This window comes from Trachurus trachurus (assembly GCF_905171665.1).
Source record: "Trachurus trachurus genome assembly, chromosome: 14".
NCBI classification, from domain to species: Eukaryota; Metazoa; Chordata; class Actinopteri; order Carangiformes; family Carangidae; genus Trachurus; species Trachurus trachurus.
This window is the reverse complement of record NC_139903.1, coordinates 7,725,870-7,747,426: the sequence shown is the minus strand read 5'-3', so window position 1 is coordinate 7,747,426 and position 21,557 is coordinate 7,725,870. Positions and strand designations below refer to the sequence as shown.

General features: G+C 41.2%; 1 protein-coding gene across 2 annotated transcripts in view; it reads left to right on the top strand.

Annotated features, from left to right (window-relative positions):
• The window catches only part of dbn1 (drebrin 1), a 105,158-nt gene extending 89,071 nt beyond the window's left edge, over positions 1–16,087 (top strand). For both annotated transcript variants that reach the window (XM_083986253.1, XM_083986252.1), the window contains exons 8-14: positions 2,368–2,425; positions 3,077–3,133; positions 3,252–3,366; positions 12,004–12,129; positions 13,212–13,708; positions 13,807–13,906; positions 15,020–16,087. In XM_083986253.1, the coding sequence (XP_083842379.1) occupies positions 2,368–2,425; positions 3,077–3,133; positions 3,252–3,366; positions 12,004–12,129; positions 13,212–13,708; positions 13,807–13,906; positions 15,020–15,075 (1,009 nt within the window). In that variant the 3' untranslated portion in view covers positions 15,076–16,087. The remainder of the gene's footprint in view (positions 1–2,367; positions 2,426–3,076; positions 3,134–3,251; positions 3,367–12,003; positions 12,130–13,211; positions 13,709–13,806; positions 13,907–15,019) is intronic.
• Positions 16,088–21,557: the final 5,470 nt, after the last annotated feature.

Sequence of the window (21,557 nt, the reverse complement as noted above, 5' to 3'; positions counted from 1 at the left end):
ATGTAACGTATCTACACTTTAACAGGTGTATTATTATTTTGTGACAGGACTTTTTGAGTCACGTAACGGCACATTTTATTGTCAGTAACGGTAACGGCGTTATAACGGGGGAAACAGTACGGTGTTTTGAAAAAGTACTGTAGGGTAACCCTTTAATTTACAGGCCGTTAATCACGTGATAATGTGAAGAAATAGCCAGGATATAACAATTAATGTCGTCATAATGCTTAGAAAATAACGGTCAATTTCATTGTAATGTCGAGAAATGTGATTGTGTAGAAACAGCCCAGAAATAACGGTCACTGCAAGGACTTGGTGGAGAAAAATTCTGACCTTTCCCAAAAAATCCAAAACATGAAAAGCATGTGTAATCCTTTGCCTTTATGAAAAACATAACTATGAAATTGACCGTTATTTCTTGGCTATTTCTTGACATTATCACGTAATTATCACGTAATTAGCGGCCTGTAAATTGAAGGGTTACCTAAAAGGATCGTCGATTGTTTATAACGCCGTTATTCCCATCACAGGTGAGGAAGAGATGACCTGAGGATGTTAGAGTTGAAACAAGTTGAACAATTAAAACAAAACACAAAGATCGCACACAGAGGAAGAAACAGGAGTGAGACTGGGAGGGGAGGGGTTAAAGGGGGCGGAGTCAGAGCAGAAAATGAGACGGATCTCAGGAAACAAAACGCTGAGGCCGAGTCCAGCAGCCGGTGGAGCAGCTGAGTGTTTGTAGAGCTGGTGATGACAGGATGAGACGCAGCTGGACTCACTGTGCAGCACCTGCAGGAAAAGAGGCGGTGTCGTCCGGCCAGGAAGGGGATGGTGGGGCGGGGGCGGGGCTGCAGGTGGGCGGAGCCTCTCAAAGGCAGTCGACCTCTCAGAAGCAGCTGTGAAGTGTGTTTTTTTATTTCTTCCTCTCAACACACAGAAACAACAGATAAATGTCTGGAGTCCTGCAGCTGCTGCGTTTTTAATCAGCGCCACATTGTCTGAGATAATGAGAGAGTCATTAACCGAGCTGAGTCGAGCCTGAAATCCCTTTTCATGAAGATTCATTAGATGAAGAGGAGTTTCTGAAAAAACCCAGACGTCTCAGTCTCACACTGGGTTCGTGATCTGGTCCAGATCATAAAACTGTGCACAGGAAATTCTGCAATAGAAACCTGGGCTTTTATTTGCTTCAAGCTTTTTATTTAATTTTGAACAAATCTTCTGCTCAGCAAAGATGAAAATCCTCTCCAGTGGTTCTGTTGTTACTGTTTAAAAGAAGGAAAGAGTCGGATCCAGAGCGGCATTCATTTACAGGTTTAATTGGGTTTTAATGTTCAGGCCCGTTGAGAACTTTAGCGGGAATGAAGCAGCTTAGAAAGTGCTCACAACAGGCGATCGTGGGCTTTGAGAGGTTTTGTACATTCACTTGTAGAAACTTGTAGAAAATGGAAATAGACCCGACTTCTAATTGAGACTCAGCTTTTATTTAACTCAAACCTGCAGCCAGACCCGGTCCAGTACAGGAGACTCTGCTTTTATTTGAGAATTTACTGTAAATACGTCGACACAGAGTCTGGAAATCGAAGTGTTTTAAAGCTGCGGTTTATCAAGTGACCATCAGTTCAGTTCTATGGAAGTCTATGAGAAAATGACTTTTTCTTCTTCTTAACCTTTCCTCCAAATCTTTTGGTTTAAAAAAAAAAAAAAACCTAAGATGGCGCCGGCCAAGTTTGCGAAGTTCTGCATTCAAAACACCAAATCAGGTCTAATGCTGCGTTCGAGACAACTCGGAACTCAGATTTTTCCAACTTTCTACTTGAAAAAAGTGCAATCGAACGCCGCCTCATGTCAGAACCACGTCACCGTCAACAGTAAAACATAAATTTTTTTAATGCCAAAATACATTAAAACGTTATGAAATATACAATATTTACTACGGTTACAGATTAAACTCAGTAAATTCATGTTGGTATTTCTCTTCGATTTTAAATGATCTGTTTCATTATTTTAAAATGCTCCTTTTTTCATTGTTTTTTGTCCTTTATAATGTTTTAATGTCTGAGCTATGTGAAGCACTTTGAATGCAAAGTTTGTCCCATGACGGTCCAACATGTTTTATTTTGGTTATTCTGGTCGTGGTGCGTTTGAGCACTTTGAAGAAAAATCAGAAGTTGTAGTTTTCAAACTGGGAGATTCAGAGTTACGAATTGTCTCGAACGCAGCATAATAACCTCCATCGCCGTGGTAATAATCAAAGGTCAAGTCACGTCCGGTCAGAGAAGAAGGAGGAGGAAGTCGCAGGTGTCAGGTCACATGTCCAGTGTCGTCCAATCAGTGTGTGTGTCTGTGTGTGTGTGTGTGTAACAGGAAGAAGCTGCTGGAGGAGGAGGAGGCCAGAGAGAGGTTAAGGAACCAGATCACCATGGTAAGTTTCTACTCTCCAACACACACACACACACACACACACGCACACACACACACACACACACACACACGCACACACACACACACACACACACACTCATTGGCTTCATGCTGCGACTCCAAAATGAAAACCACTTTGTCTGCCAGTGGGTTTCTTATTGAAGAGAGTGATTATGTGAAATATAAAGTCCATTAGTGTGTGTGTGTGTGTGTGTGTGTGTGTGTGTGTGTGTGTGTGTGTGTGTGTGTGTGTGTGTGTGTGTGTGTGTGAGACATAAAACCACTTAGACATCTTGTAATCAGCTTCCTGCTGCGTCGTGATAATTCAGTTAATTTCACTGAGACACACTCAGACGACTGTTTTTACTTCTTTTGCTCAATAAAGGATTCTGGGTAATAATCAGCTAAACTAAGATGGAATATTTTTAATTTATCTTTTATTTTATTTCCATTTTTATTTCTATCGCTACCTTTTACTGTTTTTTGCACCTCAGGTTCAGGTTCCTGGTGCTGTGAGTGTGAACCGACCATGTTGCTGCTCTTTTGATTCTGATTCTGACTCTGATATGTGATCAATTACCTCACCTGTGTGATGTCATGAGTCTGGGCGTCGTCATGGTTACCACCCTGCATCCTTCTCTCCCCCGTGCAGGCGGCCGAGGCGAGCCTGGAGGACCTGAACCTGGACAAGAAGGAGACGGAGGTGGAGGTGAGTGTGGAGGTCCGGGTGTCCAGAGACGCCACCTTCATCTCCTGCTGCTCCGTCCTGATTGGTCCGTGTGTGTGTGTGTGTGTGTGTGTGTGTGTGTGTGTGTGTGTGTGTTCAGGAGGCGAAGGCCATCATCGCTCAGCGCTCAGGAAACCCACGGGAGTTCTTCAAGCAGAAGGAGAGAGCCATGACCATCAGCGTGGACACGTCCCCAGTGTCCGTCCACAGGACCGGTAAACTCCTCTTCCTCTTCCTCACTGACTCTGGATCAGTTTGACGTTTCACCACAGAGAGAAGGTGTCGTCATTAAGTAAAGAATTAACAAGCTTCAGTCCATTAAGGCTGGATCGCACCAACAAGGTTTAAAGGGATAGTTCAACATTTAGTCAGATCCTCCTCTCACCATAATCCCTATATTCACAGCAGTAGGTTCATTACCTTTAATTATCGGTGCATGTTGTTTTGAGATCGGCGGGGCAGAGACGTGAGCTGCTCAGTGAACACAGTGGAGGTGAACGGTACTGGTCCCCTGTCCCTCATCAAACTCATCAAATACACAATCCAACAACTCCACAACGCTCTGGTGGACAAGTTGTGACCTGCACATTCACCACGCTATGAAATAATCATGTAACATTACGACACATAGGAGGCACACAGGAAATACTCTGAACTACTTGAAACTACTTTTGAAATGACTCCGCCCAGCAGCCGTGTCTGTTATGTTATGTTTATTTATTTGATATGGACATCACAAATACATCGAGACTGTTCCAGTGGACAGACCAGATGCTTTGCTTGGGTGTGTTTAGCACATGTGCTAATTTTCAACACCAGTCAATAGGCGGCAATTCTAAAAGCACAGAACATATTATCAACAGTATAAGATAAAACCAAGTGCATGACACTACATCATGACAGTAGCATACTAAAAAATACAGATCAACGAGAGGAGATTGAGCAAACAGCAATCATGATCGTAATAGTAAAAATAGTAACAATGAAAAAGTCCATATTTATACATGTGAGCATTGTTGTGTTGCTTTTAACCATGCTGGAATGTAGTTCCGGCTGCATTTGCCTCTAAAACAACTCTGTCTCTAATGTTACATGATTATCTCATAGCGTGGTGAATGTGCAGGTCACAACTTGTCCACCAGAGCGTTTTGGAGTTGTTGGATTGTGTATTTGATGAGTTTGATGAGGGACAGGGGACCTGTACCGTTCACCTCCATTGTTTTCACTGAGCAGCTCACGTCTCTGCCCGGCCGATCTTAAAACAACATGCACCGATAATTAAAGGTGATGAACCTACTGCTATGACTATAGGGGTGGCGATAGGAGAATTTGCCAAAATGTTGAACTGTCCCTTTAACATAGACTGAAAACAAACCAGGTTAAATCCTGATTAGTTGAAAAATTTAGATTAAAGACCCAGTGAAGTTGCTGCTTCCTGTTTCACTGTCCTGGTTCGGGACAGGTGAAGCACCTGAAGGAGGGTTGGGTTGCTTCTATTTGCCTGTTTACTCTGTTGTTGCCGAGTGTTGTTTGTCTGCAGCGTCTCAGTGTTTGTCGGCGCCGTGTCCGACTCAGATTCACAAACTCACTGAGGACACGGGGATAAAGACAGGAAGTAGGGACTCGTTAAACACACGCAGTAACTAAACAAACAAACAGATCAACAGATCGTGCAGCAGGAAATAAATAAAACCTGTCACCTTCTGGGATCTCTTTGCTCTGGGATTTGTCTCTCAGGCAGCTATACGTACGTTTCCTTAAAGACTGAACAGAGGTTTACTTAAAATGAAAACAGATTGCACAAAACACTTAAAGACTTCTCCTTAAGCTTTCCAGGAAACAAACAACTTAAGTTATGATGGCTTCAGTAAAAAGAGCACATTCTTTGATGTTACAAGTTTGTCATGTTTCCACTCACCTATTTTAATGTGCATTGCGCTTCACACATACCTAAGTGGAAACACCAAAAATGTGCATCATATTTATCTGCGCAAGGAGGAAGAGGAGGTGGAAAATGCTGATAAATGTGCTCCTAACACGGCCAAGTCAGCAAACATGGCTTTTTTTTATTATAGCTCTTCTAAGACCACATATCTGGAGTATTATTTCTTCAAAACTCCCCATTATCCTGTCTCTTCTTTATACCTTCTTTTACTTTTGCCATCGGCTTTTCCGTTTGTTTACCTTTTTATCATCATGCTTATGACGACGCTATCACGCTGGATGGAAATGCATACAAATGCGCTTTTCCTTTTGCTGTATTGATTTTAAAGAAATCTTTAGGATTTGCAATACAAAGTGGATAGAAACATGACGACTGTTAAAACTGTTTTCATGGAGACTGTAGTAGAATAAAGAAAAAATCTTCTTTGTTTTCTCTCATTATCAGGAAACTAAATCCGATTTATTTATTTTTCTGCTTTACTTTTCCTGCTTTTCAAAGTAAAAGCCCCCCTAATATACAGTACATACATACACTGTGTATATGCCTCCATGATTTCCTGTTGTGTAGCAGCAGGTGTTTCCGTCTCGTCGGCGTCGCGCTCTGCTCACATGCTTCAGTCGCACTGTTGACACACACACACTAACACTTCTCTTTCTTTTTTCTTTCTTTCTTTCTGTCTCTCTTTCCTCTGGGATTTTCTTCTTTCACCTCCGTGTCGACCATCCTCCCTCATCATCCCTTCTTCTTTCCTCTGTCACCTCTGTCCTCTCCTCCGTTCATATCCCACAATCCTCTGGGGGCTCTGACCTCTCCTGTCGTCCTCCCCTCTCTCTCTCCCTCTCTTCTCTTCTGTCTTTTTTTCCGTCTTGTCTTGTCTTGTCGTCCTCTCATCTCTCTGTCCTGCTGCGTCGCTTCGTATCCTTGTCAAACGTGTGTGTGTGTGTTATATCGTCTTTGGCTCTATGTGTGTATGTGTGTGTGTGTGTGTGTGTGTGGCGTCTCTGTCGTCCAGGCCGTTTGGACAGCCCGTTCTTGAGGCAGCAGCACAGTCCCAGCAGCCCCAGCCCACCCCCCCTGCCCCGGGGCGTGTCCCCCCTCCGCACCCCGACACACGCACGGACGCAGCCCGTCGCCGCCGGTAGGTAACAGCACAGAACCGATAAACAGCAGCAGCAGAAGAAGAAGAAGAAGATGAAGAAGAAGAAAAAGAGGAAGAGGAAGAGAGAGGAGAGACAGACAGACGGGACATCCCAATAATACCCCAACAACCCCCCCCCCCCACCTCCCTCAGTCATTACTGTAAACACCCTCACGTGTGGATGCTGGAGTAAAGATAGAGGAAGTAACTGCATGAGACTTCAAAATAAGAGCGTATAGATAGATAGATAGATAGATAGATAGATAGATAGATAGATAGATAGATAGATAGATAGATAGATAGATAGATAGATAGATACTGTAGATAGATAGATAGAACGACAGATAGATAGATAGATAGATAGATAGATAGATAGATAGATAGATAGATAGATAGAACGACAGATAGATAGAACGACAGATAGATAGATAGATAGATAGATAGATAGATAGATAGATAGATAGATAGATAGATAGATAGATAGATAGATAGATAGATAGATAGAATGCTATCTATCTAAGATAGATAGATAGATAGATAGATAGATAGATAGATAGATAGATACTGTAGATAGAAAGATAGAAAGATAGATAGATAGATAGATAGATAGATAGATAGATAGATAGATAGATAGATAGATAGATAGATAGATAGATAGATAGAATGCTATCTATCTAAGATAGATAGATAGATAGATAGATAGATAGATAGATAGATAGATAGATAGATAGATAGATAGATAGATAGATAGATAGATGCCCCGCTGCTCTTCTTCTATAGTCCACATGCAGTTCATCATCGACATCCAGACCACTAAGCTCAAACACACTCACACACCACTCCTTAAAAAAAACAACTCCTCCCAATCTCACCCCGTTCCCCACTGCCCTCCTGCCACTACCCCCTCCCCACCTCCAAGCCACAACCTTTACCCTCATTTCATCATTTAAAGTACTGTTGTCATGTCTCTTATTTGAAAAGTGATTTATAACTAAAACAAATTCACATCAGAAACAAACACTTTTTTTCTTGTTCTGTGACGTTTGTGGAGACATTTTCTAAAAATGTGCATCTTCAATCGGAATCAGTAGATTTAAAGCTCTGAGTTTTCAGCAAAATAAGAAAAAAATTGAACCCACAGATATCAGTTTAACAATTTTTGTGAGTAACTTCACTTAAAACAAACATCAGCAAAAAAGGTAACAAATAAAAGAGCACGACTCCTTCAAAATAAGAGCTTCGGAGAGACATACATCAGCACCTGAAAAACATTAAAGCTCCATACAGTATAAAGGTAGACGTTTGTATTAAAGCTCCATACAGTATAAAGGTAGATGTTTGTGTTAAAGCTCCATGCAGTTCAAAGGTAGACGTTTGTATTAAAGCTCCATAAAGGTAGATGTTCATGTGTAGTGTGATTATAAAGCAGCTCTATCTTCTATATTAATACTGTGAAAGTATCAAAGCCTCAGTCCACGGAGAAATGCACACAGCCTGTATTCAGAAACTGAGCCTTAAAACCAGCCGTCAGGACTTCCTGTCACTTTGTGATGTCACAGGAAAGCCCCACCCACCTTGGACCCACCATTCAACAACATCTCATGAGTAAAATATTCTCTGTTTGCATTGGATCAACACTTCTGCACTTGAATATGGAGCTTTAAAATCTCTTTAATCTGTTTTCAGTATTAAATTAACTCGTCCCCTTCACTTGTCACTAACTCACCTGTCCTCTGGCGCACCTCCCCCTCCCCCCACTTCCTGTTAAGCTAACGAGCATCTCTCTCACTGAAGTCAATAATAATATTAAACTCTCCTTTATGGCCGTTATGAACCATAAAGCTGTTTGTCGGTTTGTGTGATCGATGTGATGTCGAGTCTGTCGTCCCCTCAGTCTTCATCCAGTCGGCCGCCGCCGCCGCTGGTGGTGGTGGTGTCAGATTTTATATATTTCTGTGAATGTCTCTCTTGTTTTTGTTTTTTATTTTTTATTTCTTTATCTGATGTTTGCTGTTGTTTGGTTTTTGGAGAAAAAAATAATAACTGTGATTCTCTCAGGGACGAAGAAAGAGCTGAAGCTTTGAACTAGAGTCTGACTGGTTTTCTTTCACCTTGTGATCCTCAATCTCATGCTTCTGATCCTGGACCGCACACACACACACACACACACATACACACACACACCTACACCTCTGCGGCTGACCTGCTGACCAACCTGTGAGTGTCTGCTTGTGTAAATGTGTGTGTGTATGTGTGTGTGACGTCATTGAGCCGCCGGCCGCTCATCTCTGCCGTGTGTTGGCCTGACTGGACATTAGCAGCTGATCTGAGACTGAGACCATGATGGTGACTGATTCTGTCTCATTAACTACATCAGACACCTGAGATCAGAGCTCACCACTTCCTACTCTACCAGGGATGTACCAAATCCTGATGTTTGAGGTTCTGCCGAATACCAAATCCACAGTTTCAAAAGATTTGTCCGAATCCTACTCCCATCATCGGCCCGTACAGTAAATACATTGTAAATGCAATAAACATCTTCACACAGTGTGTTTTATTCACTCACACTGTAATATCACCAAACATTTAGCCTTCAAGTTACTTTAGTATTCTTCCTCATTCAAAACAAGAAAGAAAGAAAAGACCAAAAAGTGAAATTGTTTTCACAGAGCAGAGAAAACTGTTTGTTTTAAAATTACCTCAATAGCTAATTTTGCTAATTTCCATTAGCCGGTCTATGGTGTTTTCCATTACTGTATATGTTAGCATCAAGGTAGCTGACTTTATATTTAGTTTGTGATAATGACAGTGATGCTGGCTGTGCTGAGAGTGATTTGAACATTGTCATTCAAGGAGGCAGAATATCGTTTATAAACCTTTACGTGATCGTTGGCGGCGTCATTACGTTGACGTGCATAGGGTTCAGTTCAGTTGATGTTTTTAGGGCAGATTTGCACCTAAAGGTCCGTTTTCTGATTCGAACCAACATGATGATATATTCCTTGCAATTTTTCAATTGGTCCGGTTTGCGTTTACAAAGGCAAAACACTAATGGTCCAGAAAAAAAAGTCACATTATCGCATATCATATATCATTCGGCTTTAACGCGCCGCGCATATGAACGGCTGGTAAGACTGCGGTTTTAACATATACATTTCACTTAAGACGCTCTGCAATCAGTACATCAGATCGCAAAGGATGACAGGAAGTATTTGGAGCCCATACAAGTGAGACCAGTTAGTTAGTGGACAATGATGCATGTAAAACGGTTTGCTGCCTGTGATTGGTGCAGATGGTGTTCACACCAGAAATAAACCGCTCTAGAGTTGATAGCAGACCGAGACCAGCCCTACGATGCGAACCAGAGAGCGATTGTTTGGTCCGCACCAGAGTTTGAGGCCAGCGTTCACACCGACCCCAACGAACCGCACCAATAGTGGTAAACCCTCCAGGGTTTCGGTCAACTGGCAGAAACCGAACCCCAACAAAAACGCCTGAAATTCTTCCAAATCCAAATCCGAAAAAGAAATCCTGGATTTGGTACATCCCTAGTTCCCTACAGACAAAGTGAAGGTCACCTGCTCTTTTTTTGGGACCTTCATCCACCCTTGTCATATTCTTTTTGTCCTTTGCTAAAGGAGCAGCTGTAACTTAAACCTGAGCTCCCGACAAATGTCTCAAGTGTTGAAGGAGAGTAGATAAAAATAAGGTGAAGACAACCTTCATCATCATCAAACAGCTCCACTGTGTCCGAGGTCGATGCAGGAATCTGAGACGTGGATCTTCACCTCTGCAGATGAATCAGCTGATTGAAGACATGTGTTGATCTGATCGGCTGTGATGTAGTTAATGGGCAGAGTAATGCAAACGCTGTCAGTGTCCTCCTGCATGTCTGTAGCTGCTCTGGCAGACATACTGTAATAATGCTGGGTGGAGAAAGAGCCAGTTCACTCTGACTTCTCTGTAAATCATTTTATTCTGAAAAATTTAATTTCTTTGACGAGTAAGAAGTCTGGTTTGTTAGTTTTTAACCTTTCCTTTACCGTCCTTTTCCTCTGAATAAGGTCCTTTGACCCTCAAAGTCCTCCGTCCTCCAGGTGAATTGGAGAAGCCCACCCATGCAAGTGGACGTGAAGTGTCTCTGTGTTGTCCTCCATTGCGTTCGTGTCCTTCTGGGTTGTTCTGGTCTCAAGAACAGGACGTCCAACGAGCATGAAAACCATCGAACATCTGCAAAGAACCATGTTTTCTGTTCTTTGACTGCGGCTGTTGTTGTTGTTGTTGTTTGCTGTCATGATAAGACTGATAAGTGTGTGTGTTCGTGCACGATTGGCGGTGCAATGGTGAACTGTGGTGATTGTGTCTCGGGCTTGGTGACGACCTGCCGAGGTCACTGTTGTAGAGATCAGCTGACGTTTTTTCTCCTATTCCCATGACAACCTAAATCCAACACGCCCCCTCGATGCTGTTTCCACTGCACCGAGACATTTGTCTTCAAATTTGCAGCAACACATGATGACTCGACTTCACCTGAAATTCAAGGCAGTAAAATAAACTTTTTTTTAAGCTCAAAAGCCAAAAGGAGTTTGGAAGTCGGGTAAAAACAACAAAAGACCGAAGAATGGTCCGTTGACTGACACGTCCCTCGCCACGCTACTGGCACAGCTAAAGATAAAAGCTCTTAACCGATTTGTCAACAGGTGTTTTTTAATGTACACATTCAACCTCCAAAACCTCATCTACGAATATGAAACTTTGGCATAGGTTGACCATGTCGTAGTGTTGTAGTCAAGACCACCTAACCTGAGACCGAGTAAAGACCAAGACCAAACCAATTCGAGGCCATTTTCAAGACCATCACTGTATTCAGTAGCAGTCCTCATAATAATCATGTGGCTTGATATTTACATTATTCCTCCTCAGCCTACAGTCCGCTAATTACATGATAATGTCTAGAAATAACAAGTAATTGCGTCATAATGTCTAGAAATAGCCTAGAAATAACGGCCAATTTCATAGTAATGTCGAGAAATATAGCCAAGAAATAAAGATTGATTGTTTAGAAATATCAGTCAATTGTAAGGACTTGGTGGAGAAAAATTCTGACCTTTCCCCTAAAATTGTGTAATGTGTAATCTTTTGCCTTTATGAAAAACATGACATTACTATGAAATTGACCATTATTTCTTGGGTATTCCTTGACATTATCACGTAATTAGCGGCCTGTAAATTAAAGGGTTACCAAAGTTTGGATTGAACAGAAGAACACAGCACAGAACCTGCTGGAGTCTCCTCCCATTGTCGACAATGGTGACACCAAGTTGTTCAGATGGTTTAACACAAGCAGATACTTTAGTACAACTATTTGAATCATCTGGAACTTATTGAATTACAAAACAGAAACCAAAGGGAGACAGTGACACAGAGACATTTGTGGTCTCAAGACCGGTTCTTGTACTACTACAACTCTACCATGTCGTCAGCTTAAGCCCCGCCCATGTGGCGTCTGATTGGCCGTGTTGTGGAACCAGATCATCAGACCTGTACAGATGTGTGCAGTGGTTCAGAACAGAAGTGTGGGACCAGGTTGTCTGAGTTCACATGTTGGACTGACACAGGAAGCGATTGGTGGTTATAAAAACCTGTCGGACCAATCAGACGGCTTCGCTTCCCCTCGGGCTCTGTGTCAGTTCAACATGTTGGGAGTTGCTTCCATTTTTTCCCCTGATTCATCTTCGTCCTCTTTCTCTCTCTCTCTCCCTCCAGGGGACGACGACGACGATTACGATGACAATGAAGCGAGGACAGAGCGCAATATGGCCGCCGTGTCGCCCATCCCTAAAATAGTCACCACTACCATCAAAGAGGACGACGTCATCAGAGACGAGTGGGGTGAGAGACGGCGGCGTCCAACACAACCACGATGATGATGATGATGATGATCAGCTGATTGGCTCTGACATATAATAACTTACCAGAGTCGACAATACAAACAATAAATGTGGAGATTTAACAGGATAAAGCTGTAAAACTTTATACAAGATGTTGCTCAAAGAGAAACATGCAGGCTTATTGGGAAAATGGGCTTGTTACCCAAGCAACCATCGCATAGGGGTAGGGTACAGCAGTTACAAACAATAACACTTTATTATCAAAATGTAATTTTAAAATACTACATGGGATTCTTCCAAATGTGTCAAACTTGTATAACCGATGTTGTTCTGACCTGCCCTGAGTGGGTTTCGAACCCAGGTCTCCTGCACCGCGGGCGACGATGCTAACTGTTTCGCCAATACAGTAGGTCAATGACCACTTGGCGAGTGAGTTAAACTTCAGTACCGCTAACCGCCACACGTTGTCACTTCTCCTCACTGGTACCTCGTGACTGTGACTATACCCGCGGACCTCCGTTACACTTGTATAAATAGAAACTCTCCTACATGCTGCCACTTTGGTACCAGAAGACACAGAGCAGATGTTTTACATCGTGTAAAAGCTTGGGTCATTTCTGGAAACAGGTTGTTGATTTGATGTCTCATGTATTGGTTGTGAATTTGTTATTATATTGGGTCTTAACACACCCCAAGACAATAGATATATTAAAAAACCTAATTCTAACAATTGCAAAGTGGTCCGTTTTGAAAGAAATTGGATGAAAGACATGAAAGACTTGGTAAGTCGACAGAATAACTAAAGTTTAGGATCAAAATGGACGTTATGATCAATGAGGTCCAAGGGAAAACAACCCAGAAACAACTCTTACGGAAACTGATGTAAAGATGCTAAATGTAATTGTTAAGTTTGTTTACACCGCTCTCGTCTTTCATCATTATTTTGTGTTTGCATTGTATGTTTGAGATGATATTTTAAACGTTTGAAGTTTGATTGCTTTGTTTTTAATAGGAATGTCTGGATTATTTCAGTAAAAAAAAGAAAATAATACCGTATTAACTTTGTGTAACTTTGTCGTCCAGACTCTGCACCGAAGTCGGACCAGAAGCCTCTGGTCCAGGACTCGACCGCCGCCGCCGCCAAGCCGGTGCAGAGCGTCGCTCCTCAGACCCGTGACTCCTCCGGCTTCTCGCAGTGGGACTCCAGTGGGGGGGACAACCTGGTCAACCTGTGGGACAGCAGCTCCGCCCCCGCCGCCGCCACCGCCACAGACCCGTCCCAGTCCTCCAACCTGGTGGACCTGATGGGCGACTCTGTCGGCGCGCCCGGCAGCGCCAACGCCGCCGCCTCGGCCAGTGCTCGGCCTCAGCCGCTCCTCAGCTTCGACGAGATGATGGACGGGACGTTCTGCACGAGCGCCGGCACCGAGGACGACCCGTCCAGTCTGGTGGACGTGACCGGCCCCGAGCAGATGACCCTCAGCTACCAGCATGCACTGCAGCACGCCGCCGGCGAGGAGGTGGAAGAGGGACAGCTGCTGATGACCAACGGGGAGACGCTGCTGAAGGAAGGGACGCAGGTGAGATGGGGCGATGGCTGCTGCTGCTGCTGCTGCGCTCAGACGAGTTTCCTGTCGTTGTGTTTATTAACGCGTTGTGTTGTTGTTGCTTCCAACAGGCGAGCGAGGGATACTTCAGCCAATCACAGGAGGAGGAGTTCGGCCAATCAGAGGAGTCCTCGGCCAAACCTGCACCGGTCTTTTATAACAAGCCACCAGGTGAGAAAAACAGGCTTTTAAATTACCCACAATCCCTGGTTCTATGCAGAATAATGTCGACTTTTATTATTTTTATTCAGTTACTATTTTCTGCTTCGTCACTTCCTGTACTTCCTTTCAAATTAAAAGTCTTTCAGCAACACAATAAACACAGCATCGCCTCGTCCTGTTGAACTCTAACTTTAGAATCTGAATCTGAATCAGAACTTCTTTATATGAAATGTTTCTTTGTTGCAGAACAAAACTCCTGAATGGTAATAAAAGCTATCAAGAGATATAAATATGAGAGATTCACTATTCACGGTTTAAGTTCTTCCTGTTGTGTGATTGTGAGTAAATCAGTATTAAATCACAGCAGTAGAGTGGCGCCATCTAGTGGTATAAAAGATGTAATTACAACACAAACACCCCATGTGTATGTTCATCTATATCAATTAATTATAATTATTAGAATTGTATTAAATTGGTTTATTTTGAATAAGTTATTGTTACATTTGAAATGTATTGTCCTTTTTTGATTATGAAAAGCAGGTACAGGAATAACAATTTCATGCTCTGTGTACTACCTTGCTTCTTTATACTACCTTTCTTTCTTTCTTTCTTTCTTTCTTTCTTTCTTTCTTTCTTTCTTTCTTTCTTTCTTTCTTTCTTTCTTTCTTTCTTTCTACAGTATTATTAGAATTATTATAACTATTATTATTATTGTCTGTTTACATGTTATAGGTTCATTTACAAAATGTTTTCTTTTCCACTCAGTTCTGCTTTGCTTGGCTCAGTTCGGTTCAGCTTTGTCCGGTTCGGTTTAGATTTTAGATTTTATTTGTGTCACATAAAAATGAAATTGTGTTTCACACCTCTTGGAGATCAGTGCAATTCAATTAAACAATAAATATGTAAACGTGAATAAATAGAAACAGAGTAGAGAATAAAAGAGAATAAAAACTATAGTTAAAATAGGTGTTAAGTCTGTTTATGCCGTTCATATTATTTTGTTCAGAAGTCTAATTGCTGTGGGGAAGAAGCTGTTGAACAGTGTTTAGTGTTTGGTCATTGACTGGACTTTTGTGGCACCTGTTCCTGGAATTGAACCTGTTTTCTCCTCCGTCTCCTCAGAGATTGACATCACGTGCTGGGACACGGATCCAGTGGTGGATGAAGACGACGACTAACCGGCCAATCAGACGCCGTCATGGTCGTCGTGGTCACCGTCAACCACCAACCAACAACCAACCAACAACCAACCAACCAACCAACCAACACAACGACCGTTGAGACCAACCGGACCAAGAGGAAGTAGGAAGTGCGCTTCGTGAAGAAACAAGATTTTTTTTTTTTTCTAAAAAACAAAAACACAAAGAAACAAAAAAAAAAGTTAATAATAATAATAATAATAATAACAACAACAAGTCTTGCATCAAACTACTTGTGTATAATCTTGTAGAGGAGGCGAGCAGCAGCCACAGAGAGAGAGAAAGAGCGAGAGCGAGAGTGAGAGTGAGAGAGAGGTTTAGAGGCTCAGTTTTTTGGAGTTATGGGTTTTTTTTCTGTGTCTTTGTTTATTTATTTGTTTATTTTTCTTCTTGTTTTTTGCTATGCAGATGTAATAGCTGGGAGCGGGAGGGGGGGTCTTCTGTTTGTGTACGATGTTTATTACACGTTAACGTAGCGCACCGCTGCATTATTAGAGACAATGAGGAAGCCCGGTGTGCGTTGCCGGCGGCAGCCCACACTTTAGTCTGTAGTGCTTTAATAACACACCCTATAAAAAACTAATGGATCATTACAGCTCATGTACGTCGTCGTCACTCTCTGTTTCTTCTTCTTCTTTTCTTACCTCTTTTTTCACATCCCTCCCTTCTTCTGCCTTCCTCCCAGAAAACACTCACCTCTGCAAGTCACTTAATCTTGTATTTAGCCCTCTCTCAAAGGTGACAGATTTTATTTATTCTGGTGCATCCAAACTTCTGTTATGAACAAGAAGAAGAAGAAGAAGAAGAAGAGGAGGAGATGGAGGAGGAGGAGGTGGTGGTGTGTTTCTCACCGTGAAGTTCCTGAAACAAGTCAAACTGTGGCTCCTTCTGACCTTTTTCACTCCTTTTGTATGATTTTAAGACTGAATTCAAGATTAAATGGCTTGTAAATCTGCCTGGTTCTTCGTCTTCTTCTTTTTTCTTCTGTCCAACGCAGCTTCTCAACACACAGCAATAAAGGAAACATGTCCCAATCACATCATGAAAGTTCTGAGGGTTTTGAGTAACTATGCATGTTGAAAATGGTTAAAATTGAGTTGTTTCAAAACCAAAAACGGACTCTGGATTAAGAGTCTAATAATTCACTCATTAGACAAGTTAATCTGGGTCAAACCCAGAGTTTGTGTTTTTTAGTAGGATCAAGAAATTTTTTATCCAAAAAAATCAGGATTATTCTGATCCCAGCAGTTTGGTGGATTTAAATGAAATTCAAACTGGTCAAATAAACAACATTTATCATTTAGTATATACTATAACAATCCTCCAAATATCAGTCATAACATTAATAATAAACAATAACATTATTCAGTTTTAACTTTTGCTCAAAACGTATCTTTTTATATTCGTGTCATGCCATCATTGTGGCCCATCCCATATGGGATTACAAGACACATTTACTGACAGATGAAAAACTAGACAGTCCTTCCTGTTAATAATAATTACAGACACAACCAAAACTGTAGTTGTTCAAAAATAGTTTCTGGCATTGGTATCCCTTATTGAAAGGTATTGTGTTTTTCAATTTTTTGTGGGTCAGGATTTCAAAATCCAGATCATTTTTCTCCAGATTGGGCCTGGGTTCTCCAGGTTCTCCAGCTGCTCTGACATCCCAGAGACATGAACACATCATCACCTGGTCACCTGGGTTACCACAGGAGTCCTGAGTGATCAGGACGAACAGGAAGTGGACGAGCTCAGATCAAAATCTGCAGAACAAGTTTAGAGATGAGGAAAAGTTCAAGTCCTGAGTCGACATCCAGGGTTTAATCAGTTAATCACAGTTTGATAAACGTCTGTCTGACACCGATTAATTAGAGGTTATTTAACATCCAGACTTTGGAGACATGAAGGTTTATTTAAATCCTCCAGTTCTGGTCTGAATCACAGAAAAGTCTAAAGTTGATGAAAGCTGGGTGTCCTGAACGTCTCCTTTCTGTTAGTCTGCCAAAGCAAAAATACATCTCCATGACCTCCAACTGTAATAATAACAACAACAATAATAATAATAATAATAGCCTAATAATAATAATAATGATGATGTTGATCGTCCTTTGGCTTCCCAGTCTGGTTAAAACACATGACTGTGATTTATCAACAATAACTAGTCAGGGTCATTTTGATCACTGAACAAACACACAAACACTGAGCTGTCAGAGACACTAGAGGGCGCTGTCGGTCTGACACTGACTCAGCATCAGTGCCTCAACAACACAAACACAAAACAAAAAATACATTTAACAACGCTGTAAAAAAACTTAAATGTATTCATCAGTTTCCTTCAGAGTTCAGTATAAAATCCATCAGCTAATGATTTATAATCAGGCTCCTGTTGCCAACAAGATGAACCTTCTGGTTTTGTCCAGAATCAGTCTTCTCTCAAACATTTTTTAGACTTTTTATGTTATTTGCTGCTTTTACGATATTAAGTTTTTAACTTAACATTCTGTCATAAGAATAAAATATCCAGTCCTTTTTCATTTTTTAACCCTTCAAATGATACTTTGTTTACACAATGCACTAAACAAAACTTACCATTTCCTATATTCTCATTATGTTTTCTTGTATTATTTTTATTATTTAAGATCACACCTATATCAAAGTTGTGGCATGCATTTGCTCCCTTTTTCAGTGCAGTGAGCCGTCATACTTTCCCCTATTGGAAACTCAGAATATTACATGAAATTTCTTCCTTGGTTACAAATGGACCGATTATCTGGTAGAATTTTCAAATGTTGAGTTTAGAATGAAATACATTGTTTGATATGATTTACTGTAAATAAAAAGTAATTAAAAAATTTAGTTTTCATGGGTTTCAATTGTACCACAACGGAGCCAAAGTGGTATGTTTACAGTATATTGGTATATTTAAAGAGCTGAAGTTTAAAATTTAAAAAATCAAAACCACTGGAAAATTTCACTCCATTTGCATTGACGCAGATAAAATGGTCGAAAAGAAAAGAAAAGTGAACTAGACACAAGAGTGCAGAGGGTTGATGAATATAACTAGTTAATATTAACCTGCAGTAGGCTACAGTGTATGAAAACGGTAATTTGTAAAGTGTGAACTGAATCAATAACCTGATAATAAACAAGTTTTATTTCCTTTATGAGGGAAGTGTGAGCTCTGACCAGTCACTCTTCTTCCTCCTCCTCTTCCTCTCTCATGTGTTTAACTACATGCAGTTCACGTTCCCACCACTAGAGGACCTCACTGTATCTGGAAAAACCATAGGGGAAAAACAAAACATGGATGTGAAATGAGCTGGAATAATGATAAAAAATTAACATAGAAATAAGAAATTAAACAAATAAAAAATAATAATAGCTTAATCACTTTATCATCTATTAAATTTAAACTCTCCATCATGATCAATACTGAGCCTTTGTGCCGTCTCAGAATGATGTTCAATAGATAATCAATACCCCACTCCTACAGTGGTCTGATTATATAAATCATAAGAATTCAAGTTATTTTAAGTCTTTGGTACAACGACGGTGTCTCGAGTAAAAATACACAACAGAGCATCACCGTGGCAACCGAAACACCTCCTGAATCAGGCAGGCAGATTTGTAGTTGTGAAAACAGGACTGAATGTCTCTCCCTCTCTCTCTTTATGTAACCTCTGTGACTCATTACATCGTCTTAAATAAAACACTTCTGTTGCACAATATCACAATATTTCCTCCTGAGGCCGGCGAGGAATCTTCTCGTGAGCGTGTGTGAACTAAACCTGAACCTGAACCTGAACCTGAACCGGTCCCAACCTGTGTGTGACTAGATCCATCTTCACATTTGACCCAAACATTCATTTATTAGACTCTTCAGATGAACAAACTGCTCTGATTTGACTGATAATGTTATGTTTAAAATATTCTGTGACTGTGGATAAACAGGATGTAGGTACAGCTGCATCTCAATGAACTAGAATATCATGGAAAAGTCAATTTCCAGTAGTTCAAGTCAAAAAGCCCCAATATAGATGGACAAACTTTTCAGAAGGCCAACATGTCCATATTAAAAAATGCTTTCTGTCTTTTATATTCAATTTTTTTGAGATACTAAATTTTAGGTCTTCATTAAATGTGAAGCCATAATCATTACAATTAAAAGAAATCAAATAAATAAAGACATGAAATGTTCAATCCTGTCTGTAATGGATCTATATTACTGATATAAACCATGATATTCTAATTTATTGAGGTGCACCTGTTGCTGAGTGGAGGAGGCAGCGACTGTAATAACTGTTGATGTGTCTGATATTTAAATATTTAAACATCTTTGAACACTTTTTGTCCCTGCAGGTCTGTGTGGTGTCACTGAGCGGAGTCACAAACTAAACAAATGTTTTCACAGTCTCGTCTGACAGAAATCACATTTTATACCCAACTCATTCGCAGTAAACGGCTCTTACCAAGCCGTTTACTGCGAATGAGTTGGGTATAAAATGTTTCATTAAGGTCATGAATCATGATGATATTCGTTTAGGGACATGGACACAGAGGAGGTGCGATATTGGCTCGACACACAAAATTACACAATAATTTTTGTGGCTCAGATCAGGCCTGCAGGCTGTTTAAAAGACATTGAATAAACAAATAAACAGCTCGGAAAACAATACAAACAGCTCATTTTAAAGGGATACGCCAACATGTGGAGTGATGTATTTTAAGGACGCACAACAACTATTATACTAGATAATTATCAGCCCAATACTGGCTGTGAGTTATTGTGTTGAGTCAGATGCAGAGCTAAAATGTTAAATTCATATTTACTCACTACGTCTGGGCCTTTTCTAACCTCAGGTGTGAATAGAAACTATTATTAACAAATGTCATCGGTATCAGCATCGTTGGACAAAAGAGAGTGATCGTGCATCCCTCATGTATTTGTCTCCAGTCAGTTGGTCAGGAGAAACGAATCAATAATCTCAACCAGGGTTTCCACTGTGGCCGTCGCCTTTGACCTTTGACCTCTGAACCCTCACATCTCAGATTTAATCCAGAAACACGATCAGTCTCATATGTTAAATCCATTAGAAACTGTTCTTCTCTGAACAACCGCTGCATTTCTAACCTGACGCTCTGCCTTCAACTTCTTGAGAGTGTGATCCAGGTCCTTAGTCCACCTTAATGGAAACTGCTCCACCTTAACGAAGGCTGCCGTGGCTGCACACGATTATAAAGATCTGAATTATTCGTACTGTTACAGCAGCAGCAGCACAACAGGAGGCAAGCGGTGGCCAGAATATGTGACATTTAGACAAAGTGTTGTGGTCTAACACGACTCTGCAGCTCAACCTGTTGTGATCAGAGCTGATTCTGTTTTAATCAACAATGATTCACCGACTCTGCTCTGTCAGTCTGTGGAGGAGAAAAAGAGTACGTTTTAAACTGCTGTTCACATGCATCACTGAGTCAACATCATGAGTTTCTCTGTAGAGGTAAGAGGAAGATTTTATAGCTCTGGAACTAATGAAGCTTTGATGATCTCAGAATCTAAAGACAGAGACAGAAAAATCTACAAATAAGTACATAAAGAACCATTTGAGATAAAGCTTTAACTTCACATGATCCAAAATCTCTGTTACAGTTCTGCACCTCAAGGACCAAAGACAAGAACGTCTGGTCCCTTAGACAGCTGGAGATGTAGGTGATGTTTAATAATGATATCGAGACTTCAGTCATGTTTCCCTGATGGATGTGGTGGAGAGATGAACACTGAAGATGGTGGAGGTCGTTCTGAACAACTGTGATCATCCACTTCATAACAGCTCAATGGACGGAGAAATGTAGAAGATCCTTTGTACCTTCATAAATCAGGCTTTTTAATTCTTCTGCTAATGGTAGATGAGCTGCCAGACAAATGAATTTCCCTTTGGGGATTAATGAAGCCATTCATATTCTAGAACATTAGATGGATTCTAGATTCATTCTAGAACCCTCGGACAGGACTCCGGAACACCGTCGACATTCTGAAACGTTCATCCCGTGGCTTCAGAAGAAAAATGACCGAGTTGTGTTGTTCTAGAACTCCACAGCCTCAAACAAAGAGTTTGATTTCTAGATCTTTGGACAGAAAACTTGTAGAAGCTGCGTCCCAATTCAGCGGCTGCAGCGTTAAAAGGGACATATTATGGAAATATCACTTTTTGAAGGCTCTTTAACATATATCTGGGCGTTTGTCTTGCCTTGTCCGGCCTTCCTTTGCCGGTTCTAGGAGGATGCACCACACCTATCCTTCGTGGCCTCCCATATCCCCAGATTCTTTGCGCCATTGTTATTAACCACCTAGCATGCTAGCTATCGAGCGTTGGAGAAGGAGCCTCCGAAGCTGTTGCCGTAGACCTGGTAGGCTGGGTCCGCCGAAGGCTGCAGCCACTGAACTGGGCTAAAGACTGAAC